Source organism: Lepisosteus platostomus, chromosome 10 (assembly GCF_059453375.1).
Source record: "Lepisosteus platostomus isolate fLepPlt1 chromosome 10, fLepPlt1.hap1, whole genome shotgun sequence".
In the NCBI taxonomy this organism is placed as follows: domain Eukaryota; kingdom Metazoa; phylum Chordata; class Actinopteri; order Semionotiformes; family Lepisosteidae; genus Lepisosteus; species Lepisosteus platostomus.
This window is the reverse complement of record NC_142620.1, coordinates 47714942-47742450: the sequence shown is the minus strand read 5'-3', so window position 1 is coordinate 47742450 and position 27509 is coordinate 47714942. Positions and strand designations below refer to the sequence as shown.

At 35.6% G+C, this 27509-nt stretch overlaps 1 protein-coding gene across 1 annotated transcript; it reads right to left on the bottom strand.

Moving 5' to 3' along the window:
• Positions 1–299: 299 nt before the first annotated feature.
• On the bottom strand, positions 300–27509 carry steep1 (STING1 ER exit protein 1). The gene is made up of 7 exons (XM_088596798.1): positions 27312–27509; positions 20616–20733; positions 18219–18260; positions 11173–11317; positions 5797–5886; positions 2585–2677; positions 300–1377 (listed from the first exon to the last, which is right to left on the bottom strand). Exons 1-7 carry the CDS (start codon positions 27433–27435, stop codon positions 1315–1317), a joined length of 675 nt encoding a protein of 224 aa, XP_088452924.1. The 5' UTR covers positions 27436–27509; the 3' UTR covers positions 300–1314.

The following is a 27509-nucleotide window of genomic DNA, read 5'->3' as shown; positions in this document are numbered from 1 at the left end:
CTATGTAATGTGTGAACTTGACTTACCTCAATTAAGAATAGCATTTGGCTACCGTTCAAACAGCAACTTATTAATCTTCAGATTACTGTTAACCAGGTAGCTCAAAAATAATTTTTGCAAAGCTAAATTAAACAACTTTTCTAAAAAAGTAAAGAGAATACTTGGACTTCCAGTTTATTGTGATTGATTCATTTGCAAATGTCCCAACATACATTTGCTAATGTTGCCTTTCAAAAATAATTGCTTAATGCTAAATTAAAACCAAAACATCTCGCATGTTACAAAGAAAAAAAATAATGTTTTTCCTGTATGTATTAAACAAATTCCTTTATTGTTATCAATACAATGTATGTACAAGCCATTTACAAGTAAAAAAAACTTACAAGCTATTTTTTGTGAAAAATAAGGGTACATTAATTTTTAAAATCTTTCAAAGGATGCAAACTTTTGCAAAACTACTGTATAAGCCATGTGGTTATTACCAAATTTACCTGGCATTTGGTTCTATTTGACAAGAGTACTGTTATCAAAAGCATGAAAATGATACATCACATTGAATCCCATCCTTTTTTAAAACACAGCTCATCAAGTACTGTCTGCCAGCATAAATGCAAACTTAACAAAACACACAAGAAGCTATAAACAAATGGTGAGCTGGATCTTTATGGAATTAAGGTGACAACTGACTTATATTGAGCTATGCGTTTAAGGGGGAGTTTACTTTTCATGATGCTTTTAATTTTGTTACAGACCACACCAAAAATGTTCAGAAGACAAATGTCTTGAAAAGGACAGCAATTTCTACACATGAACACATTTTTGTTATGAAAAAATGGCATGTTTTTTTGTTACTATATCTTCTGATATCTTCTTAAAATTAAAAGGCAAATGATATGCAAATCATTAATTGACCAGCTTTTTAAACCTTTTCAATTAATTTATAACAGATCTAAGGGCTTTTACAACTAACCCTTCCTTTGTTCAAATACTAGCAATAATAAACACACCCAATCTAAAATTCCCAATTGGTCCCATCTTTGCAGTTATGACTCCTTTCTGCAAAAGAATATAATCTTGACTGGTTTCACATGGGAAAGTAACCAAACACGAGGCATAACATTTAATATTATATTCTCCATTACCAACACGTATCTTGAAGGTCTGAAGAAAAAAATCTACAAACTGCAGAACCTGCGCCTACTGAACAAAGAAAACCAGAGCCATGTGTCCGATATTTTTTTATGAGAGGAACACACATTTCAGATATTGGTTCACAAGCTAAGATAAGTTCACAAGCTGATCCGCAGATGGGATTTATTTAAACTGATTGTCGATCAGCGTTCCTTTCATCTTGGCTTTTTTAGCTTCCAGTTCAGCCTGTGAGGAAAAAAAAAAGGAAAAAATAATCATCATACTTAAGCATTTCCACTGCTGCATTCCCTCAATAAACAATTAAATAAATTTATTCTCTTGGGTAGGCTCCCAGGGAACAAAATTCATAATGTTTGCGCTCAATTGTAAGTGCTAATGCATGTTTTTTCTGCATGCTAAAACATTTTCTTAGAGGATTACCAGATAAGGAAAAGGTCATGATAATATGGCAAGTGTTAGCCAAGTAGTAACAAAAGCTGGAACAGAGGAGACGGTGATCTAAAAATACATCATATATATAGATGATAACCAAGAACTGCTGAAGGCAGTAACATAAACCAAATCAGACAAATTCTAATACTGGCTCACATCACATGAAACATGTTTAATAAGGCCTAAACGTGAACTACAGAGAAATTAAAAAGTACATCTGAACAAAATTAATTTAGTACCCACATAAGAGAGGTAAAAGAAAAAAATAATAAGCGCTTGTATGAAAGCTCTTTACAAAGATGCTAATGAAAAGAAGACATGGTAAAGGAATCTTATGTAATAAAAGCAAAAACAGCATACACAGCAATTTTACAAACTTAGGAAAAAAACAGACAAAACTCAATTGATCACAAAATTATGAAAACTGTTTTAAAAGAACATTTGAGAAGCACTGACCTAGTCGTTGGAAAATATTTTAATTCGATTTAAGTTGCCATTATATTCAAATTGTATTATTTAATGATTTAATAACAATTATTAAATGTGGTACAGGAGCAATGTAATTACAGATAATTAAAAAATGCTGCATTGCTTGTGTGGCGCTGATTCTGAACTGAATCATGGGAATAGGGATAAGCAACACTGGTGCTTCTTTCATTATTTCAGCTTTACCCACTAATATTACCTAATATTTAGGTGACTGTAAATAGTAATGTTAAATAAAGTACTAGCTATATGTTAGGTAGGTGTTTTCAGTTCCATAAAAGGTCTTTTTGTGGAGTGACTGAGAAATTCCTGACCCACAGACTTTTTCTCCCATCTCAGACACTAAATCCTGTAGCTACTACTTTATTAACTGCTACTTCAAAGTGTCATGACTGCAAGCTTTAAAACAACACACAATATGTAAAAAACTGTGCAAAGTTCTGAATACTTTTGTAAAGCACTGTATTTAATCTAAGTCAAGGTGTATTCATCAATACAGTAATCGTTACATTACCAGCTCTTGAAGTCTTCTTTTGCTCATGCCTTTCCTTTCCAGCTGTTTCTCGATGACCTTTGCATTCTGTGCATATGAATCTGCAACTTCCCTCTGTTGGAAAAAGAAGACAAATCTTAATTAAGCTCTACTTCTTGTTTAATTTATGTGATCCCCATACATGGTATTATCATTGTGGTTAACATGATCTAAGAGTTTCTTCCTTCAATCCCGATTAAAGACATTACATCAGAATAAAAAAAACAAACAAACATTTGTATTATCATTAACACAAATTTGAGGATATACGCTCAGATTATGGTGTGGAATAGTCACATGATACCACATTCCTACACATGAATCATACAGAAAAAAAGCATACTTTAGTACAGTGGAAGTAAACTCAAACAAACCTATTTACAATTATCCCGTAATGTATTTTTGTAAAAATGAAGCCAGGGTATTAGTTTTAACAATATGTCCTTTGTGTAAGAAGGTGCCTCTGATTCTCAGTTTTAAATGCACTTTTCTTAGAATGTACACTTGTGTACTCTGGATTATGTTTCACTGTAGAGGAAGTCCAATGGGTTTGACTTTGTTAATGCCTTTGAGAATCTGGAATATCTGAAACAGGTAATGTCATAGTTTATTTGTTGAATATTAAAAAAAGATTCAGTCCTCTTAGCCTGTTAGTGCAGCTCTGTCATTCATTAAGCCCAAAAATAAATAAAATGATTACTTTGTTTGATTCTGCTTTTGTAATATTACATTTGTAATTTGGTGACCAAACTGTATACAGCATTTTAAATAATGTTTTACTAGTGCACTTCTGACATCTCTGAATTTAAATTGCACTTTTACACTTTTTGGGTATTTCCTTATTTGTATTTCAAATATGGTCTAACGTCTAAAAATGATGTCAACAAATGCCAAAGGCTTTTTTTGGCATTAGTTGACATTTCTTTCTTAGTCTTTCTTCAAAAACAGCCTCTTGAGGTGTGGTTTCTCCTCAATTTAGTTGTATAAATTGTATTTGTATAAATTAAACATTACCTGCCAGCTGTTTGCCCACTCTGAAAATAACACTTTTTAAAATTTCCTTTGCTGTTTTGTAATGCCAGCAAATGCTCCTATGTTGACGTCATTACTGAACTTCACTACTAGTTTGTAGAACATATATCATTAATATCTGTTAGGGTGAGCTGTGGTCACCAACCCTCTCACTGCACAACTGGTTATTTCACTTTAGTGTCTGCATTCACCCTTTATTTGTATTTTTTAATATTTTATATGGAACATTTACACAAGCCTTCTGAAAATGTACATGTATTTGTGTCATGTCCAGTAAGGGACAGGTTTTTATTATTATTATTAACAAGACAGAAAGTCTTGCTTTTTCTAAATCAGTCCTATAACCATATAAATTACCCTGTGATTTAATTCAGTGTTTCCATTAATGTAAAAACAAGACTTATTGGCCTGCAACTGATTTGTTTGCTCCTCTTTTAATTAATTGCTTCTATGCAATTACTTTTCTGGTCAATAGGTACTACCCATATCTTAAATACGTTCAATACTTGTTCAAAATATCTATAAATAATATCCCTCATCTTCAGATGAGGGATGTTTTGTTAAGTGCTCCTAAGTACCTTTACCACTTCAACTTCTTCATTGCTTAAAACTAATACAGAACTTTCCTCAACCTATGGCTTGTTGTTAAGATTCTCCTTAGTAAATATGTTAATGACATTTGTTTAACACCTTCCTGTTCCTGTTATCATCTTCAAGACATTTTACGTGATCTCTTGCCTTTCCTTTGTGGTTCTACAGATCAGAATAACTTTTGTTTTAGCGTCATTATAATATATTGCTTTTTCTAACATACCCATTTCTTTCCTGGTCCACACATTTTGGAATCATGAACAGTGTTTCACAGTTTACATTTGGCTTGGCTCACAGTAAGAAATCTAACAGACAAGGAGAAAGAGGAGGTGCAGAGACTTCTCCAGCTCTCACAGTCTTAGAGCCATTAATCTCCTGAATTACAGGCTATACAGCCACATAGAAAAGATTCAGTTCCAAGTGAAATGTAACCATCACTGACAGCACCACATACCTGTAGATAGTCACGCTGGGGCATTAAAAAGTTCCTGGTCAACTCATCTCTGTCACCAATGTGATATGGTGTGCAACGTATACACCATCACCCAGGAAATTCCACTCACAATCATCTAATAATACCTCACATGATATGTCAACTGTGTTTGGGCAAGACCTTTGTTGACTGAATTTCCTAATCATTCTATAACATCCTTTACGATAAGGAACAAGTAAAGGTTTATTCCATGTTGAAAAGAGAAGAAAAGAAACACATTTCGGCTTTTAGTTTTTCGACTAACACAGCTACCTACTTGAATTCCTTTATGATTATATTCGGATTGATCTTTGAAAGTTCATATTAATGTAACCATGAAATATTGTCTATTTAATTGTACCTGTGTGTAAATAAGTGCATCCAGTTTAGTATAATTTCCCCTATTGAGAAATAATCGATTAAACAATAACTAATGAAATTTTTTTTTTTTATCTTTTAGACACTACAACTGTTAAAGGCCTCAGCAGTGAAGACTGGAAAGGGTCTATACGCATTTCATGCCACAGAATATTAAGACAAAAACTTCAAAACACCTGCTTTCAAATACCCCCTTTTAAAAATGTTTTCACTTCTTGCCATAGCAATACGTTCAAGATTTTCTTTTTAGAGTTATCAAGCGGATGCGATTGCTTTTCTTTCAATTGTTCTCATTTAAAATTAATCGTATGGATCCAAAGTCAGTTCTATTTTCTTGGGCACATAGAGTGCCTTTTCAATCAAAGACAATGCTTCTCAACCTCAGTCTAAATTTGAAAGAAAAACCTGACATGTGGTCATGGTAAAAAGCAATCTTCGTTACAGCTAAATTTTTTATAAAAATGTAATTTGATTTCATGCCTCCTGATCCTTTGTCCCATCACTGTTGTAAGTAATATGGTTTTATTTTATGCTTTTACTAAACCTAATTTGACTGAATAGGGAGAAAAAAAATAATTACATGAAGTAGAGGGGATGTGTTTTGAGCACAGTCCTGTCAATTCCTTTTTAAATATATTTCCACTTTATGCCGGGAAATGATGATCTTAGTCATTATCTATGCATGTGGAAACAGGGGATACGATAGAATATTATGACTTACAGCCTCAATCTCTTCTTCTTCCTCATCTATGGTCGAGACGGTAACAGAGCTGAATTTTCCCATATCCTTTGTGCGCTTTGTCATCATCACCTATTCGAAATAAAAAGAACTGGTTACAAGAAAGTTTTAGTTCAAGGAGACAATGAACATAAAAAGCAGAATGATAACAATAGTTGGAGAACAAGTTTAAAAAATCATACCTCCAAGGAGAAGACTGAAAGGAAAACAGAACACTATAAAGGTCATTGGCAGCAAGAACCACTTGGGAATGCACCAATAACGCACCACACTTATACATCAGCAGGCAAGTCTGCATAAATTTTCAAAACAGGATTCCCACAAGAAATAGTGTCTCAAAAAAGCTTTGTCACTTCAAACCCATCATTGCCAGAAAGACCATCAGACCCGTTATGCCTACAAGCACCTGCCGTTTTCGCCTCAATGAAAAATGCGATGGTAACAATAAAATCCAGGCTACATTGTGAAATACAGTGTACATAATCATAAACATAATGCAACAAAAGCCAAGGGCCAGTTATCTGAGCTAATGTTCTGGCAAGCAGGGTTTTGTCATTATTACATATGTGACCTCGGCAGTAGCTGAGCGAGAAAAAGCCTGTTAAATCTACCATGAAAGACAAAAACTACTTGGAAGTACAAACGATTTTACTGCCTCCAGGAAGAGCTATAAGATTAATAAATAATACACCGAGCATCAAAAGAAACTTTCAACTACAGTCAATTCACAAAGTTATTATCGGGGAAAAAGACAATCCTTCGTCAGCAGATCCAGATTTTATTGAAAAGGCATGACATGAAGAAATTTGTTATGCTAAATATTTACCATGAATAGATCATCTATTGAAACTCACTCACAAGGTGTAAATATATATGATGCATGCATGGCACCAGATTGCAGATACCTGATCATAAATCAGTGTATTGATCCCTGAACCCAAAATGTCACATTATCACATAAATGCTTGCGTTTTAAGCATGGAATAGCATGAGCACTGTCTTGTTGGAATTTTGTAACATCAAAATAAGGCACATGGAAGGGCAGCAAGTGAGGACCCAGGATTTGATCAGCATAGTGTTGGGCAGTCAGGCTTTTATCAATTACCACAAGTGGAATTTACATCACAGATCACCACATATTCAACTTGTACACAAGACATGTCTTACTATATGTCTGTGCCCTTCTTGCTGACATCCATTAGTGATGTGCTGATTCGTGAGTCATCCATTAGTGATTCGTGAGTCAAAGAACTCCACTGTTGGCCATTCCACCTGAGGTGACTTAGATGAACCTCAAACATACCAATGGCGAAAAGGTATTTGCGTTTTCAGAAGTGGGATAAGACAGGTTCATTTTTCTTCTTGTAAATTGTTATCAGCCATGACATTCTACCCATCCCCTCATCATACATATCCAATAAACTCTCTCACTAATGAGGTGATATAGTTCTTATGCGTGTGTGTCAAACTAATGAAAATTAAAAAAAAAATCAATATTCAAAATCTCAACTTGATTTTTCTGGTTTTGTTTGATGCTCATTATATTATATGATTTTGTGGAAAACTGTCAGATAATATCAATTCAAACTATTCAGAATGCAGCTTTTGAAGTGTTTTTTTTCCACATAAATGCTTGAGTTTTAAGCATGGAATAGCATGAGCACTGTCTTGTTGGAATTTTGTTACATCAAAATAAGGCACATGGAAGGGCAGCAAGTGAGGACCCAGGATTTGATCAGCATAGTGTTGGGCAGTCAGGCGGAGCGGTGGCTCTGTGGCTAAGGATCTGCGCCTGTGACTGGAAGGTTGCCGGTTCAAATCCTGCGGCCGGCAGAGGAATCCTACTCCGTTGGGCCCCTGAGCAAGGCCCTTAACCCTAATTGCTCCAGGGGCGCCGTACAATGGCTGACCCTGCGCTCTGACCCCGAGCTTCTCTCCCTGTCTGTGTGTCTGTGTCTCCATGGAGAAAAGCTGGGGTATGCGAAAAGACAAATTCCTAATGTAAGAAATTGTATAGGGCTAATAAAGAAACATTATTATTATTATTATTATTATTATTATTATTACATTACATCCTCAATAACAAACTGACCAATACTTTTATAGAGCCTTCTGTGTCCACTGCTGTGGAAATGTCTTCTATAGAAATCTTCTATATATATTTCTTCAGATATCTGCAAAATAGTGTTTTACATTTTCCATTGAATGAAAGGTACTGAAATTCAGCTTTGAAGTATTAATATAAAAAATACTAATCCATCTTGTGAGAATCTACGATAAACATCTGGAATTACCGAAGATGAAAAATTAACAAAATAATCAATAGACCATCCCTCTTAAGACTCTTCTCCCTCTTGAGAAGCAGAATTAATTGTATAAATGAACTATAGCTGTCCACTATATTAATGGATTGGCTCCTCTTCCAGTTCTACATTCTGCAAAAGTTTTAACTCATTCTTAAGGTTGACTTCAACATACCTTTTGACCCCAATTTCAGATAAGGAAAATGCCTTCAATTTTAGAAACTGGACTTCTTAGTGACCTTGCCAGATCTCTGCTCTTCCCTTACCCAGTAACAAAGACAATTATGTTCCTCTGTTACTAGCGGAGATTAAAATCTGTCATTATGTTAAGGCAAGCAGTCAAGGAAAACAGACTTCGAAACCATCTCAAGGGATGGTTTTTCCTGTGGTATTAACACAATCATAAAGTGTAGGAAGATGTAGCTTACAAATAAAAATTGAAACAAAGCTTGAACTGCCTCTGGGCAGTGACTAAGCTGCCCTGTGTGAATAGGTAGTCTTAATTCACATTTGAGCGGTTAGATTCATGGTACAATCCAAGTTACAATCACCACTATTTCTTTGCAAGATATTCCTTTTAAAAACAACAACATAATTAAAATGAGATATGTTCTGCAGAATATGAACAAAAGTGTTGGGTCAAAAAGGAATTCATTTGGGTTCTTCTTCTTGTGTATGCTATGTTCCAAACGAGCATACATCCATCTTTGGCAGTAATCCACCTGTTACTGTACTGGTTGCCTAGTGCAAACCACTCTGCTGCTAAATTATCTTAACCCTTGAGTTTGCTTTTCTCTAACTTAAATATTGAACTTAAATATTTAAAAATATTTAGTGTTCCATAGTGGGCCATATTGACATTATACATGTATACGTGACATCCAATGAATGCTTTAGGGGTTTAGTTAGCACAATAAAATCTTAAAGATTGTACGTGTCCTCTCCCCACATGACTATTTTAACATGAATAACCTTTCTGTTCATAACTGCAGAACTCAGAACACCACCAACTCTGAACCAAACTGCACAAGACAAATGAGTTAATTTGTCAATTCCAGTAACATGAAAAATTTAATTCTAAAAGTATCAATGCCTGTTTATTTCTTTTCCTACCTCACTGCAGTGACTAGAAATTTCAGCAATATTCATATCTTATTTTAGTAGTTTACTACGAAACTGTGAAAAGTTTGAAACAAAGGAAAGAAACAAAAGTAAAATGGTCTTGATGGAAGAATGTGCAGCACTTCAAAGAAAATAAAAAACTGCACGTTTTAATTTGTTGAGGGTTCAGCAAACTATCCCTTCTGTGTTTAACTTTTATTTTAAGGGTTAAAATGTTTCGCCCATGTACTGAAAACAGTAATATAGTCATGCACTTTGCATTCATCTGTGGTGCCTTTAGAAAACAGGTTATAAATTACACATCTTACAAAAAGCAAAGAGAAAGCAATTTAAACCATTTTGTAAACTCATGCACTCAGTACAGTTCCTACAATACATATTCCAGAACTGCTCTATTGATTTTGAATAGTCATTGTGCAATACAGCATAATGTCAAACAATTTCTCATCTGGCCTTGAAGTGTTTAACCAGTGGTTACAAATAAGGGCTTGACCATAAGTTCACACTACAATGCTTCAATAACCTGCTAGCCAAATGCTCCGTATTTAATACCACTATGTAAGCATCACAAAAAGATGCTTCTAGTTCCAAATGGCAGTTTAATGGACCTATGATTAATTGAACTTTGACTAATGGGTCCCAGTTTTTGCTTTTGAAATGCTAACTATATGTTTCTATGCAAATGTTAAAATTAATCACAAAGCAGACTGGCGTCCTCTGTCTAAACTAGATGACAGCTGATGTGTTTTATTTAAGCCAAATGTACTGCTGTGTGGTGTCTTTTTTTTTTAATTTATTGCTTCACATCTCCATGACTGACAGCAATGAATATCCTAATATTTCCAAATGGAAAGTGGGAAATTGCCATTTAGAAACTCCCTTTCCACTGCTAACGGTTTCAAAAGAACAAAGTTCTTTTTTTATACATTTTTAATGTTCAAAATAGTGAAGTCTGTTGAGAAATAACTGGCACAGCATTACAGTACAAGTTGTTTTAAACAGTGGATCTGCATAATCCATGCCTTCTAATGCATTTTAATACCAGTTTTGTTTCTTCCTACAGGGGATTATGTACTATATTAATTAAAGTAAGATATATAAGGCTTTATTACAAGAGCCAGAAGACAGTATAAAACAAAATGTCTGTGTATTTTAAGATAAGTATGAGTATCAACATTGCAAAAAAAGAAAATGCTTACAGCAGCCACAAAAAGTAAGCTCAAGACGTTTTTCAGGAATTTGTGTTGCTTCCTTGCCTCATGTAAGTGAAGTCTGCATTAAAAGGGTGGGTCAGAGTAGTAAATTGAATTGTTTAGGTAAAGATTACCTACTGATGAGTAGATTTCTGGACCTTTAACTTGTTTTCCTCTCTCTCTCCTGTGCAGATGATGTCTCCTTCAGACTATCAATTCCTCCGCTTGGCTTTTTCCTTTATTTCCATGATATCGCTCTAGTATTCTTTCAGTAAAAGACTGATTTTCTTAAATTTGCAATTCACAAAATATTTTTAGAGGAATTATACATGACAGGTTTTTTATCACAATTATTGGGGATTAAAATTATTGGTGATTTTTAATGTTATGAATTTTGGATCCCTTTGAGAATATTTAAGGAAAACTCTTGATATTTAAAAGGTCCCTTAATCAGGTAGTGAAGTTCAAGCAAGGATTCTACTATGAAGACCAAGGAGCTTTCAAAACAACTTGTATACACAGATCAGGAAAGCACCCAGACACTACTAGATCTGGCTGTCACACCAAACGTAAAAGTCAACAAAAATTTGGTCTCTCCACAAAGTGGGCTGGTATGAAAAAAAAAAACATCTCAGATTTCAGATTTGTTTCCAAAAAAGCATCAAGGTGTAAAAATGTGGACTTAGGTTTCGTGGTCAGAAACATTTTAGGGAAATAAGAAAAGTAAAAATGATACCTACCCTGACTTTTTTGGGAGCCTCTTGCTTTTGGCTATAAACGCTAGTGTTGCCAAATCCCTGGCCAAACTTCACTACTGCTCCATCGACAATAAATGTCACTGGAGTATTTTTCATTTGGTGCTGATAAAACAGCAACAGGCCACACCTGGGGAAGAAAAGAAATTCGCAATCATCTCTTAATACAACAGATCATCTTCACCTACTATAATGTAGCGCACAACCACAATCTTACACAAGATTTTTTTTAAATCAATATATATGCACACCATGCAAAAGATTTAATAACCATGGGGAAGAAAGATTTGAAGTTAACCTAGCACTTTAATACAACACTCACTGCAAGAAAAATGGGATCCCCAAATGATATAAATTGATTCAAGATTATATAAAACACATTCTCTGACATGTATTTATCACGTAATGGTTACTTCAGAAGTAAACTTAATTATTCTGATATCTTTATATTTTAATATATATATTAATTAGAAATAATAAAATTTGAAGTTGGAATTGGAAATTGGGGTCATTTTTAAACAACTAATATTAACTTACTATTAATTCACTGGAATGACATTTCCTTTTTACATATTTATTTTAATTCTACTTCCAGATGACAATGTGACTAATGTAAATATAAATACTAAACTCCAAATACAATTAGAAAATTTAGAAAAAATGCAGCCTTGTACATTTTTATTACATTAGATTTTTACACAATCTCATAATTTTTATTTTTTGGATATGTGAACTGTAACATCCTTACAATATAGATTTGACATAAAACATAAGACATTAGATAAGACATAAAACGGAACTACGGTCTACGATCTACGGAAATGTTTCTTATAAACACTGCTCGTTTTAAACAACTTTGACATAAAATAAAAAATCTTACATATCGATTATTTGCTTGTCTCAATGGTTTGAATAACATCTTAACTACTGCTTAACGTACTGCATGCAGCACACACTTGTTCCTAAAACATTGTCTGTACATTTCTATGAAAGCATGTATGAGGGGAAAAAAAAACTTAAGTGGGAAATGCCTGCAATATTACAGTTTGTAAATTACTTTATAAAACTACATACAGATTGTGCTGTCAATCAAAATGAAAAAAAATCTATATAATCAGAGAATAATACCCAAACTGGGAATGAGGAAAATGAAAAAACCTCCACACTCTAATTTTGAATCACATAACAACAACACCCATCTATCTTCCTTCCTAATGCCTTTTTTAATCCTTTGAAGTGACAGAAAAACAGTTATTAAAATTATAATTACTACATATAATTCACTGGAGGCTAGGAATTTGAATTTAATAAAAGTTAAGAATGCAAGTATTACAATCATCTTAAAGGATAATTAAATGTTTTACATTTCAGCATTTGCAAAAATGGCATTCTGCTTGCTGGTTTTAAGCAAGACAAATGGAGGATTATTGTACTATTTTAAGCTTTCATAATAAAGAAAAGTATTTACAGCAAACACTTGTAAAGCATGTTATGTGCATTTTCCAAAACTTACAGTGTATTTAATTTCTTGTAGACTAAGCACAGTAAGGAAAATGCACAAAAAAAAGCTTTGCAATTGTGAAGAGTTCACGTTTCATATTAGAACAATCTCTTCACTAAAGCTAAAAAAATCTACAACCCTACAACCTACACAGGCATTATCTTATGGGGCATATTCTCATTGATGTTGCATGTTTAAAAACACACATACATAGGCCTGGAAAATTGTTAACACACAATAATCATGGAGATGACACTTTCTTACCATGTTACTCTTGTTTAATCAAAATTGGTATTTCCTTTAATACCCAAAATAGTTTGTATTTACTAATTCAATGTTTTTAAAATATAGAATAGTAAACAAAGGAGAAAAAATGGTGTATATGAAAGAAATAATCCTCTAGTTTACCAAGCACATTTTATAGGTATAGTGCCTATAGAAAGTTTACATACCCTTTGCAAAGTTACACATTTTTTGGCCTAACAGCCTATAATCATGATACATTAAACCAGAATGTATTTGACATTTTGTTCACACTGTAACATACAACATCCAAGTGGAAAACAAATACTCCAACATTCTCAAAAAATATTTACAAATGAAAACCTAGAAGAATGGGTTGGATATAGCCCTTAGTAACAGCAACTGTAAATCAGCTTTGATGCAAACCAACTGCCTTCCAAATCACATAATCTATCCAATTAGATCTAGTAACATCTAAAGATTCACAGGCCACCCTCAGTGTGGACAATACCAAATTTCATATCTCAGGCATGTGAAAAGACCTGAACAGAATGAAAACTGTGAGTAATCCATATTGCGATAATGTCAGGTTAGCACCCAATTGATTATTATATACTATTTATTTTATGTTTAATTACTGAATAGCAGAGTATTTACAAATTCATTATGGGCAATTCTATAATTTACTATACTGTGTATTTTTAAAGAGTATGGTATATTTGGTAATTATTCTAATTAAAGACTTTTTAAAGTCTTCCTTTCTACTTTCTTGAACTGACTGCTACTGCATTCTCCCTCTTGTTCTCTACCCCCCTCCATGATTAGCACATATACTTACTAACCATTAAACCATTAAAGGGGAACTGCAGCCCCAATTTCTCAGGCCAGTTATTAAATCTCGATAATAAAACAAATTCATTGACAGTATAGCAAAATTTTATAGAATTACAAATTAAACACAAAATGGTGAACTTTGTGAAAGTAGTGTATGGACGCCCATTTGTAGAGATTTTACGAGAATTATGACGTGAAGCAACCCTTCCTGCTCACTAGCCACTGTCATGAGTAATGTAATGTGATGTACGAGCGAATGAGTTCAGGTTGTGCAGCAGGCATTTCACTGCAGAAATGGTGTAGAGTGATCTGCATGCAGAGTTCACTAGTAGTATTTATCGGCAAAACCGTGTCAACGTCGAGAGCAATATTTAGATTGGATTTGAACAGATGTATTCACAAGCCACTTGATTACAATCTAACAGGGGAGCTTCACCTCACCAGATGTTTTGTTGCCACATTCTGAGTTGCAGAATATGGCACTGAACAAATCTGGAAATTTTCTCTCCTTTGTGATGTCAATTGGAGATTTTATGCGTTACTATTTTTCTTTCATCGTGATTCGAAACGCAGTCATCAAAGCTGATTCATTCTAACCCCAAAATATAAAAATAGCATTGCAGTTCCCCTTTTATGGTCAATAAACACTGGTGAGCATGCACGTTTGCTGTACTATCCCTATCCCTCCTTCCTCACTCCCAGACACAGCTAAGGCAAGTAAAAGAAGTGTTATATCTTACATATTCACAATATGACTTCACACAACACCTAAGAATCACTTTTGACTTATGTAGGATTCAGGTTACATAAAGAATTGAACTGAACCCTTACATAACCTGGTAAGTGCATGTAGTGTGATACTGGTATAGTTAGAAAGGCAAGGAGAAAAAGCCTACAAGCAGGAGAGAAAGCCTATATCTACGTGTCATCAGGGAGCTGGTGGATGGTGTCCCCATTACCAGTAAAGCACATTGAGTGCGAGTGTCCAGAAAAATGCTACGTAAGTACAAGGAATTATTAACCCAACCCTAACAGAAGAAGAGTCGGAGGGGGTGTCTGTACAGCTCCTGTCTCGGATGGTGGTTGCGTGCAAGACCAGAGAGTAAGAAATGCAACCATCAGCAGCCATATCACCCTGCAACTCACAACTGGCAACCCACTGAAGCTAAGCAGGTGTGAGCCTGGTCAGTACCTGGATGGGAGACCATCTAAGGTACTGGGAAAAACTAAGGTTGCTGCTGGAAGAGGCGTTAGTGGGGCTCACCCTGTGGCTCATGTGGGTCCTAATGCCCCAGTGTAGTGACGGGGACACTATACTGTAAACAGGCGCCGTCCTTCGGATGAGACGTAAAACCGAGGTCCTGACTCTCTGTGGTCATTAAAAATCCCAGGGTGTTTCTCGAAAAGAGTAGGGGTGTAACCCCGGCATCCTGGCCAAATTTCCCCATCGGCCTTTATCAATCATGGCCTCCTAACAATCCCCCTCTGTGAATTGGCTACATTACTCTGCTCTCCTCCCCACTGAGAGCTGATTTGTGGTGAGCGTTCTGGCGCACTATGGCTGCTGTTGCATCATCCAGGTGGATGCTGCACATTGGTGGTGGTGGAGGGGAGTCCCCATTACCTATAAAGCGCTTTGAGTGGAGTGTCCAGAAAAAGCGCTATATAAGTGTAAGCAATTATTATTATTATTATTAGAAGACATTGAAAAATGGTGTGAGGTTTTGTGTTGAATTGTTAGGGGGGAAAAAAAAAGTTAAAAATACAAAAAGTAAAAAACTGATGTTTTGGGGGAACTGTATGTCACACTATTCTAAAGTACTCCTCTCTAAGTATAAACATTTGTCAAAACACAAACTACTCTGCATGGCTCTCAATGATACTACACTTTTGTTTCAAACAAGTAGGAGCACCGTAATTTATCTTGATTTAAAAAAAAACTGAGTAACCAGGCAGTGCCTAAAAAAATAATTCACAAGAGATAGACAGCGTCTGATTAACATACATTGTGACAGCTTAAGTGTTTCATAAATTGAACACATAATGTGTCTGTACCCTTTCTCACACAGGAAAGGGATTTTCAAAAGTAATAAAGAACATTGAATTTGAATTGATCCTTCCTTTTGTCTTTTTTGTCATGATGAAAAGGAAAATATACAAAACTACCAAGTCACTGTCTAGATCTAAACTGGCTATTTGCAATATTCAAGCCCGGAAATTAATCGTAGATGACTGAAAGAGAAGGATGCTTCCAATCAGTAAGTATCAAGTGCCTGTAGGAGTCTGGGAGCATAAGGTCTGGCTTGTCTGCAATCTACATTTAAAAGTCTAAGCATCTCTGTTTAACCTTTGAAATTACATAACACAAATTGCACAAGACTATAGAACATATACCCTATGTCAACAGAGATAATCAATATACCAATGGGTTCTGTCAGAATAAAGCCCTAGGAACAAAACGCCACTTCTTCTGGAACAGGGACTTGGGAACTGAGTTTTAGAAGACGTGTTTTCATGTCACTTTTCCATAACAAATTGGGTATGGTTTTCATGGCATTTGACAACAATGAAACACCAGGAATAAATCACAGGGCTTTGTTAATGCAGTGCTGCTCTTCCGTTTATTCAGCATTCAAAAAGATAAATAGCTTGTTTTTTCTTTGCCAAAATACTTTGAGATCTTTGTGATAGTCACATGTCCTTACTACTTTGAGCTTACTTGCATCACACCAGGGAAGAAAATTACCACACAGTCTTACTAGCCACACTGACAGGTGTTGGCTATAACTCTTGTTGTTAATCAAGTTAAAAAAAATGTAAAATGCTATATCCACTGATGCTCATCTACATAACATCAAGGATGACATCACTGGTGTATCCACTTGATAATGGACGCCACATAACAAAGCAGAAGGGCACTGCAATGCTACTATTTTTTGACAAAAATTGTAAAAATGGGGAGATTTTTAAATTTAAATACAGTTAGATGACAAACAGTAAACAGAGTAAAAAAAGATAAAAATGCTCTAAAGCCTAATAAAATGGATGACAGCATCTCATTTTCTGCAGCACAGATTAAAACCTGCTCTTCTCAGAATACAAAGCATTTAGCATATGATTTCTTTGTAACTATCACACATCCTCAACTGTTTTATAGAGTAAAATATCTTTAACATACACGTTCTTAAATGATGGTTACTTTATAAAGAAACCTTACAATTCATCCCCATAACACATGAGAAATCCTTAAATTGTGAAACAGCTTGTTCTAAAACACTATTAATTCATTGGAATCATATTTTATTTTGTGGTTTATGAAATGCTTCTAGTTTTAAAATGTTTTTTTTTTAAATTATTCTACTTCTGAATGAAAATGTGACTATAAGTATAACACAGTATTCAAACTTCAATGCAACAAATCAGTGTTACGCTTATCAGATTAAATTAGCTGATGATGCTGGTGCACCGCCATAATTCTTTTCTTGGATTTGGGAACAATATTTTTAATACGTTACTTAAAACAAGCAGTGTTTATTTCAGTAATCTCAATATGTAGAATTTCTATGTCTAAAATGTGCATGGCAAACACCGTAATAATAGTTGTAATATGTTAAAAACAAAGTTGTTTTTTAACAGCACACAGACAGTAATAACTGAGGCAGCAACATCAAGGATGCAATTTCTGCAATTTCCCTCATGGGATCAATAAAGTATCTGTCTAACATAGCCCTATACATATCAATAGTCCAAACTCAAATCCTTGATCTAGAGGCTCATGAGACCAGAGCTTGTCCTGGATTTCTCCACGTTAAGCAGACTAAGAGTCTGTGACACAAGATTAGCCCCAACAGTGCTGGGACCTAATTGTATAGCCGAGTAGAATAGAGCAATTGGGGTGAAGTACTTTGCTCAAGGGTACAATAGTACCAATAATGGGGACTTCCTTTAGTTTCCAGAAAATGCCACCATCTGTATTTTTGTAATGACAGCTTGTAAAAACATGAATTACCAGTAAAACAGAAGATTGTATCTGTATTTGATTGACAACCTCCCCTTATCTAGCTTTCCAGAGAGGTAAATGAAATCATCCAGTAGGCATCAACAATCTACTCACAGATAAAAAGGGGTTATGTTAAAAACTTAAAATGCCATGGGAATTGTTTCTTATGATTTATCAGAAAGCAGGGGGGAAAATACAGACAAATCAGGTGTGATATCGACTCTGTTATTTTCTCCATTGCAAAATAAAAGTTTTAACTCATCCGAATTCAAAACAGCACTTCCTGCCAGACTAGATAGAGCGTATCTCACTTTATATCAAGTGACAACCTGTCACTCATAGACAGCAACCTGTCTCAGTTACCTAAAGCAAAACATACGGCATCTTCTGAAAACAAATCCTTAAAAAATAAGGATCTCTCCGTCTTATTAATTCCTGTGTTAAAATACTTACTTTCCACATTTCTTTCTAAACTGCCTCTCGATACCCTCTGGTCTAGAAGAAGAAAAAAAAACTTTGAGTAGGGGGACGATGTTCAATTGTTCTTCAGTTAATTTTTAAGACTATTGTACATAACATAACAAATCCATAACATTTAAAATGTGAAATTATTTATAAAGAACACTAGTACTATAGTCAGATGGTCCACCTGAACATGCAGTTGTATGAGAAATTTAAACAGGTAAAAAAAGAGACATCAAAAAGTACAGTAAATGTTAACAAAATATGTCCTGCCATTTTTAAAAAGGGTACTGCTATCATGTTTCATACATTATACTAATAACAATTTGTGCGATAAGCGAGCTAGATAAAAATCAATCAAAGAAGGTTTTAAAGCTTATGCTGACATTTGTCTTTCTAGCTTAACTTAATATTAATATTAATTCTAATGTGCAAGGACCTACAGTGCCTTGCGAAAGTATTCGGCCCCCTTGAACTTTTCAACCTTTTGCCACATTTCAGGCTTCAAACATAAAGATATAAATTTTTTATTTTATGTGAAGAATCACCAACAAGTGGGACACAATTGTGAAGTGGAACGAAATCGATTGGATTTTTGAAACTTTTTTAACTAATAAAAAAATGAAAAGTGGGGAGTGCAAAATTATTCGGCCCCCTTGCGTTAATACTTTGTAGAGCCACCTTTTGCTGCGATTACAGCTGCAAGTCGCTTGGGGTATGTCTCTATCAGTTTTGCACATCGAGAGACTGAAATGCTTGCCCATTCTTCCTTGCAAAACAGCTCGAGCTCAGTGAGGTTGGATGGAGAGCGTTTGTGAACAGCAGTTTTCAGCTCTTTCCACAGATTCTCGATTGGATTCAGGTCTGGACTTTGACTTGGCCATTCAAACACCTGGATACGTTTATTTGTGAACCATTCCTTTGTAGATTTTGCTGTATGTTTGGGATCATTGTCTTGTTGGAAGATAAATCTCCGTCCCAGTTTCAGGTCTTTTGCAGACTCCAACAGGTTTTCATCCAGAATGGTCCTGTATTTGGCTGCATCCATCTTCCCCTCAATTTTAACCATCTTCCCTGTCCCTGCTGAAGAAAAGCAGGCCCAAACCATGATGCTGCCACCACCATGTTTGACAGTGGGGATGGTGTGTTGAGGGTGATGAGCTGTGTTGCTTTTACGCCAAACATATCGTTTTGCATTGTGGCCAAAAAGTTCGATTTTGGTTTCATCTGACCAGAGCACCTTCTTCCACATGTTTGGGGTGTCTCCCAGGTGGCTTGTGGCAAACTTTAGACGAGACTTTTTATGGATATCTTTGAGAAATGGCTTTCTTCTTGCCACTCTTCCATAAAGGCCAGATTTGTGCAGTGTAAGACTGATTGTTGTCCTATGGACAGACTCTCCCACCTCAGCTGTAGTTCTCTGCAGTTCATCCAGAGTGATCATGGGCCTCTTGGCTGCATCTCTGATCAGTCTTCTCCTTGTCTGAGCTGAAAGTTTAGAGGGACGGCCAGGTCTTGGTAGATTTGCAGTGGTCTGATACTCCTTCCATTTCAAGATGATCGCTTGCACAGTGCTCCTTGGGATGTTTGAAGCTTGGGAAATCTTTTTGTATCCAAATCCGTCTTTAAACTTCTCCACAACAGTATTACGGACCTGCCTGGTGTGTTCCTTGGTCTTCATGATGCTCTCTGCGCTTTCAACAGAACCTTGAGACTATCACAGAGCAGGTGCATTTATACAGAGACTTGATTACACACAGGTGGATTCTATTTATCACCATCAGTCATTTAGGACAACATTGGATCATTCAGAGATCCTCGCTGAACTTCTGGAGTGAGTTTGCTGCACTGAAAGTAAAGGGGCCGAATAATTTTGCACGCCCCACTTTTCATTTTTTTATTAGTTAAAAAAGTTTCAAAAATCCAATAGATTTCGTTCCACTTCACAATTGTGTCCCACTTGTTGGTGATTCTTCACATAAAATAAAAAATTTATATCTTTATGTTTGAAGCCTGAAATGTGGCAAAAGGTTGAAAAGTTCAAGGGGGCCGAATACTTTCGCAAGGCACTGTATATAGATAAAAACAGTACCCATTTAATAGCAGCTTGGGGGTATATACAAAAAAACTAATTATATGCAAAAACAAACAAGCAATGCAAGAATTATTTTTGTGCTGAAAAATTCTACAAGTAATCATATTTTAGTTCAATAGTGATCACAATATATATATATATTTATTGTAGACTAGGGTAATTGCTATCACTACTTCTAACCTATTAAGTAAAATAAGCACGAAAACATAATCTACAACTATTTCATCACATATTTCCACCTAGGTTTTTATGTTTGAATAAACAGCACAGAAATACTTTTATATCATCCATACCTTCGAAGATAAACACTCTCATCTTCTTCTATGTTACAGAATTTATGAGCATGCTTGGCTGCATCAATCACTCTGGCTCGGTCCCGTGGCCTCATGGGAAGTTTCTCCAGCTGGCAGTCTACAGAATCAGAGAATCAGTATTCAATCAAACAATCCATCAATGAATCACTTCAAAGTATACCAGTTGGAAATGTATAAAAAAAATATCAGAAGTAGAACTATTTATTAGGCTAAAAGTTCTCTAAGTAGCACATCCTATGACTTGCAGTTATCAAGCTCTTCCAAATTCCATGCTGAACTATACATGCTTAAAAAAGTTCAGCGCCAAGGCATTGCATCTTTAAATGTCAATTTTATTGGACCTTTATTATTTCTTACAAAATAATCATTTTCAAAGAGCCTAATGCATTATGAAAGTACACAACAAACTACATGACATTTATTTAAAAGTAACGACATACTACAACTTAATGGTCTCTGTGCAAACAATAATCTTCAACATTGTAAAAATCATTCAAGGATAGTACTCCATTAACTTGTACATTAGCCTTACTAAAACCTCTCGTTTACACCATCATCATGTTTAAACAGCAATGCATGGTATTAATCTCAGAACACTCTACTGTAGGTATTAAAAGCTTTTTTCCCCAGATACAAGCTAACCTACAACCTCTTTAAGTCAAAGATTAAAAAAACACTGCCCTAAAGGGGTACTGCACAACTATTTTTATATTTCGGGGTTCGAAAAAAACAGCATTGATCAGTACATTTCAAATCACAATGAAGGTAAAATGTACACTGTAATGTGTAAAACCCCAAATTTACATCACAAAATAGACAAAACGTCCCAGGTATGCACAGCTCCACATTCCGCCTTTCAGAATGAGACAACAAAATCGTTCGGAGACATGAATCAGCCTTATTACATTGTAAACAAGCAGGCTTGTGAATACATCCCTTTTAATCCAGTAGAAATATTGCTCTTGACATTGAGATGGTTTTGCCAATAAATACTAATTACTTGTTAACTCCCCATGCAGATCAGGTTGGAACATTTCTGCGGAGAAATGTCTGCTGCACAATCTGATTCGCACTACATTAGTCGCTTAGACTAGTGAGCGGGAAGGGCCGCTTCACATCACAATTTATTGTCTGTGGCAAGACCAGCAGTTTGCCAAAACATGGCGGTTTTCCACTATTTTCACAAAGGTAATGATTTGTGTTTAATTCAGAATTTGTAAATTTTTAATAAACAGTCTGAGAAATTGGGATTACAGTTCCCCTTTAATCTGAATTTAGAGTAGTAATCAGAGACAAAAGGGATGTCTAAGCGCCTGTATTCGGCAGTAGCAACCGACAAATGTGATGGACTGCACAGTTTTGCATATTTCCTCCTGTTCCTAATTGGTTCTTAAAAGCTCAACACAGTACAAGCTTCACAAAAACAATATGTGCATTATTCTTTTTACACAAGATACCAGAATCACAAACGGATGCCAATTCTCATTTTATCACTTTGAAGATGGTAAGCTACAGCTCCATAACACCATCAAGCTACAGAACAGGAATACAATCCTGGTCATACACCAAAGCAAAGTGAATCACATTTCTCTTGCTCTAAACCGTTGAACAAAAGCAAAGACTCATAAAACCATGGAGCATGTCCCAAAGGCTGTTGCAAGTAAGCCAAGATATTTTTGCTGCCATGTTAGTAAATGTAATTATTCCAGCTCCTGGAAATAAAAAAGGAAGCCTAATAAACATCATTTTCTCTCTTCAAACCCAGGCTGGGTATATGATTGGCATTCATTTCACAAAGGCTTGTAGACCAGTATGTTAGTATTGAGATATTCTAGCACGACTATTGAAATAAACATTCGATTTCTAAGAGGTTTTGTTCTTATACAGTATATTCATTACATAGAATAAGGGGAGAAAGGTTTTATTTTGTTGAAGCAAAAGTAGAAAGTGAAATCCATTATCTTGTAAATGCAATAAATACTGTATATATAAATGTTTCTAAATTCAGAGTACTACTGTCAATTTTTGCTACTTTTTTCCCATAAACAGAAGTCTGCCTGCATCAGAAAAAGTCTTAGTCGCCCCAAGGATGTGGCAGATATCAATTATTCATTCAGTTTGTCACTGCAGACTGCTAGATTGAGCATCTGCAAACCACAAGTGAAAACAATGAGGATTTTATATAGGAATGGATCCCATTTCTAAGCTATATGTATAAAGATCCCTTTTTACTCAAAGTAATGTGCTGTATACAGAATTATAAGCAAGCACTATGCCATCCAAAAGTCTTAAAATGTGCATTAATGGAAATGTTTAAGAAATGTAATTAAAGTAAAACCTGTAGGCATTTCATTACCATTAATGAATTCTAAAATCTTTCACAGAATAGTTGTGAAAGATTCCTTGACCAGGAAAGCAAAAGTTTCCTGGTCAAGGAAGTGTCAAATGTGTTCCATTTTATTAATGTCTTAGTAACTCTGCCTTTGAAGAATACTTAGGCAATTTCGAGTGTGAAGAAAGCTATTTCAACTAGGTTTAAATCAGGAGATGGGGAAGACAAGCTGAGAAGAATAGCCTCATTTTTTTTTCTAAACAACCTCTTGTGAGCACACTGCTGTAGTATAGCATGATCCATTTCTTTGTTGTAGGAAAACTTCAAAGCAATGCAATTAGAAAATAGAAAATATCCATGGAGGGTTTTAAATCATGCCCCAACCCAACATACTTTATAGACACAGATGTCATACGAAAATAAAGGTCACCAACCAAAAAGGGGTCATTTGGTTCATCTTCCTCAATTAGTAGCTCATTTAATCTAAAAGGTCTTAATCTGAATAGAGGGTCTTCTGTTATGGAGATCATTCATATACCCACAACTCTTCATTTCCTATTCTTTGTTATAACTGAACTCCCCCCCCGAGTTTACAAAAGTGGTCCTGTGACCTTGTTTTGCTATCAAGTCTAAAGCATGCTCCTGGTCAGTCATTATCTTTAGTCATTAGTATTTTACATATTTGAATTGAATATTCTCTCAATCAGGCTTGGTCTACACCGATGAGACTTTTTTTAACCTAAGTGTATATGACAATCCCCAGAGACCATTAATTATTATTTTGCTCTTCTTTAAACTAAGGCTATTAATAATATCATTTTTGAGTATTGACAACATTACAAATTATTTAAGATATTTGGCAATATTCCATCATAAAGCTATTTGAGTTTCTCTCCCTGTCTGTGTGTCTCATGGAGAGCAAGTTGAGGTATGCAAAAAGACAAATTCCTAATACAAGAAAGTGTATATGGTCAATAAAGTGATCTTATCTTATTTGTCTCTTCATTAATGTATATAGAGAGTGTTAATCTATAAAACCTTACATACTAACTATATTCTCATTTATAACACTGTGAATTTATCGAAGCTGTTATAAAGAAAATGTTCTTATAAAACTATATTTTTGGGATAGGTGCACTGACATTTTATTGAACAGACGTACTTAAAATCCTTATGTTTATTTCTTGAGTGTCTCAACCACTAAAGAGGTTCACTGGAGCGCAAGTTGAGCTTCAGCTTTGAGTCACCCTGGATTCAACTTTGAGTGACATCACTAGCAAACTGTGACTAGGACTTTGCAAACAATAGCATTTGCCAAAAGAGAGCATAGTGGAATTAATATAATAATAATAATAATAATAATAATAATAATTGCTTACACTTATATAGCGCTTTACTGGACACTCCACTCAAAGCGTTTTACAGGTAATGGGGACTCCCTTCCACCACCACCAATGTGCAGCCCCACCTGGATGATGCGACGGCAGCCATAGTGTGTTAGAACGCTCACCACAAATCAGCTCTCAGTGGGGAGGAGAGCAGAGTAATTAAGCCAATTCATAGAGGGGGATTATTAGGAGGCCATGATTGGTAAAGGCCAATGGAAAATTTGGCCAAGATGCCGGGATTACACCCCTACTCTTTTCAAGAAACGCCCTGGGATTTTTAATGACCACAGAGAGTCAGGACCTTGGTTTTACGTCTCATCCGAAGGACGGCGCTTGTTTACAGTATAGTGTGCCCGTCAATATACTGGGGCATTAGGACCCACATGGACCGCAGGGTGAGCGCCCCCTGCTGGCCCCACTAACACCTCTTCCAGCAGCAACCTTAGTTTTTCCCAGTACCCAGGTCTCCAATCCAGGTACTGACCAGGCTCACACCTGCTTAGCTTCAGTGGGTTGCCAGTTGTGAGTTGCAGGGTGATATGGCTGCTGGCTGCCAATATGCCAGAGCTCTCTCAGCGATACAGTGACCCTCGCAACCTCCCAGTTGCTTATAGGCCTTGAGAAGCACATGGCAGTTCCTTGTGCCACAGATATCATACACTGTCCTAGATCATCCCAGAAATGTTCGATATGGCTTAGTCCTAGCGCGTAGGCCATCCAAGCAAGCCATTGTAACACAAGCAGCACAAGGATGTGCACGATCCACCCCAATGGCACAAAGATACTGATCTTTTTACAAATTGGGCATATTGGTTCATTTTCACCAGGTGTGGCAACAAACTGGTTGTTATCTTAACTCATCATTTAGGCTCTATCAAGTCTCATAAATTATGTGATTTAGCGCTATGTGTGTTTTGCAAAAGTATTCAGTCCCTTTCAATGATGGATCCATTTTGATAAATTTACTTTTTATACGTAAATATTTTCAATCAAACCTAAATGCTCAAGTAGAACATTTACAGGTGAAAAAAGCTGAATATCAGCAAAAGCTGAAAAAAAAACTGTAATACAGATTGCATACGTATTCACCTCTTTGCTAAGCCAAGACTAAATTAGCTCAGATGCACAAATTTACTTTGACAAGGCATGAAATAAATTGAATTTGAATAATGGTTTACATGATTTCTGAAAAAAATACACCTCTTTCTATAAAGGCCTTCAGGCAGGTAGTGCATTTCATGTTAAGATTTAATCATGAAGACCAAGGAGCTTTCAAAATAACTCATGAATAAATGTGTTGAATGGTCAGAACAGATCAGATCACAGTTCAAAGAGGCTGAATATCTCATAGTGAAATTTGATCATATGGAAGGCTCTATCCAACCACCCAGATAAGACTGTATCTTGAACCTGAGCTTCCAAAAAATGTTAAGGGTGCCACCATGGAACCAATGGTAACTTTGAAAGAGGTATAGATCTCACTGACTGAGATGAAGAAGAATGTCCATAAGTCTAAAACATCCCACAAAGCTGGCCTGTATGGCAGAGTGACAAACCAATCTCTAATTCTTTATATAGTTTGTAACAAAGCATGACAAAAGATATTTGATCAGTCAAGACAAAACTGAAACTTTGATCTAAATGCAAAGCGTTACTTAATGCACAAACCCAGCACATTTCTACTAGTATGGCAGTGACTGTAATATTTTATGGGGTCAAGACAGAGCTAAAAAATGGATGGAGCAAGTATCCCTAAACCATAAAGGAAAACACATCTGCTAAAGACATAGACATGAAGCAAAAGCTCAGTTCAGCACAACAATGACCATAAGCTACACTGGAGTGGCTTAACAAGACGAAAGGGAATGTCTGTGAGTAACCTAAAGACCTAACTTGAATCGTATAGAAAATCTGTGGCAAGACTTGTTTTCAAGAGGCAAAAATTACTGTCCATCCATGATCCCCACCCAACTAATTTCACAGAGGCTGAGCAAGTTTGCAAAGATATACCATCATTTCAATGCACAAAATTGGTACAGACTTCTTCAAACAGAAACTCAGTTGTAATTTCCGCAAAAGGTGCTCCCATCAAGTATACACCTTGAGTGGAGTTAAATATGTTGATGGCGTATTAAGGTTTTTATTCTTCTTAGCACGTTTTATTGACAGTCATCGTCTTTCACCTATATACATTTAGTTTGAGTATTCGGGTTTTGACTGACATTATTTACACTTTTTGTAATTCAACAAATGGAAGATCGTTGGAAGCTGTGAATACTGACAAATCCATTCGAGTATATCATGAATAGTTATAATTAATCAAATATATGTCAAAATCATTTAATAAAATTCTGCATCGTATAAGTTTCGAAAAACATACAAAAAATAACGTTTCTTTTTAAAAACAAAAGTACCGGAATGCAGGCAAAGCTTAAAATTCTGCATATTTTGCATATGTGAACATATATATGCAGAGATTAAATAAAACTCATATGATATTAACTCAATAATAGATGTTGAATAGGGAATAAGCAAAAACATTGTTTTCACACAAAACATGGGTCGACTGAGTTCATTATTCACATGGCTGTTTTAGGATCTAAGGGAAGGATCTAGCAAACTATACTAGCAGACAATGACACCAGAATAGAAAAGTAAAATATTAATAATACTAAACCGTTACAGAGCTCTCAGAAAGCTTTGCTGTTATTTTCAACGTTTTTTTAACAAGACAAATTAGCTTATGTATAATAATATTCATCGTTATTATAAAAGTTCATACAATTCTGACACGAGAAAGGATTAAACATCAATTCCTGTTCTACAAAGTGCTCCGCCTCGAGTCTTCGGTCATGAACCACTGCCCACAACATTGAACTAAACCAGGGAGCTTCTCTACTCGAGACCCTGGCAGCACAGGCCTTCGGGCTACAGCGTATTAAAAAGTGCACTCACCTAACACAAGAACCATTTGACCACACAGACAATAATAGACGTGCAGCGGCTTTTCCCCATCATCATATTCTTCCCGATCACGAGTATCTGAACAAACTACACTACGCGAAACAACCTTCGGCATCTTTACTCCTAATAAACCACACCAACACTTTTCCTATAAAACTCCAGGAAACAAATTAGAGCGTCGCGAAATGA

Bases quoted from the DNA above. Each gene is read 5' to 3' on its own strand.
- steep1 (XM_088596798.1), bottom strand. From the start codon at position 27,435: ATGCCGAAGGTTGTTTCGCGTAGTGTAGTTTGTTCAGATACTCGTGAT. The intron at 5,887-11,172 runs GTAGGTATCATT...TATTTCGAATAG, and splicing joins AGGCTCCCAAAAAAGTCAGG to GTGATGATGACAAAGCGCAC. The intron at 2,678-5,796 runs GTAAGTCATAAT...TTTTTCCAACAG, and splicing joins AAGAAGAAGAGATTGAGGCT to AGGGAAGTTGCAGATTCATA.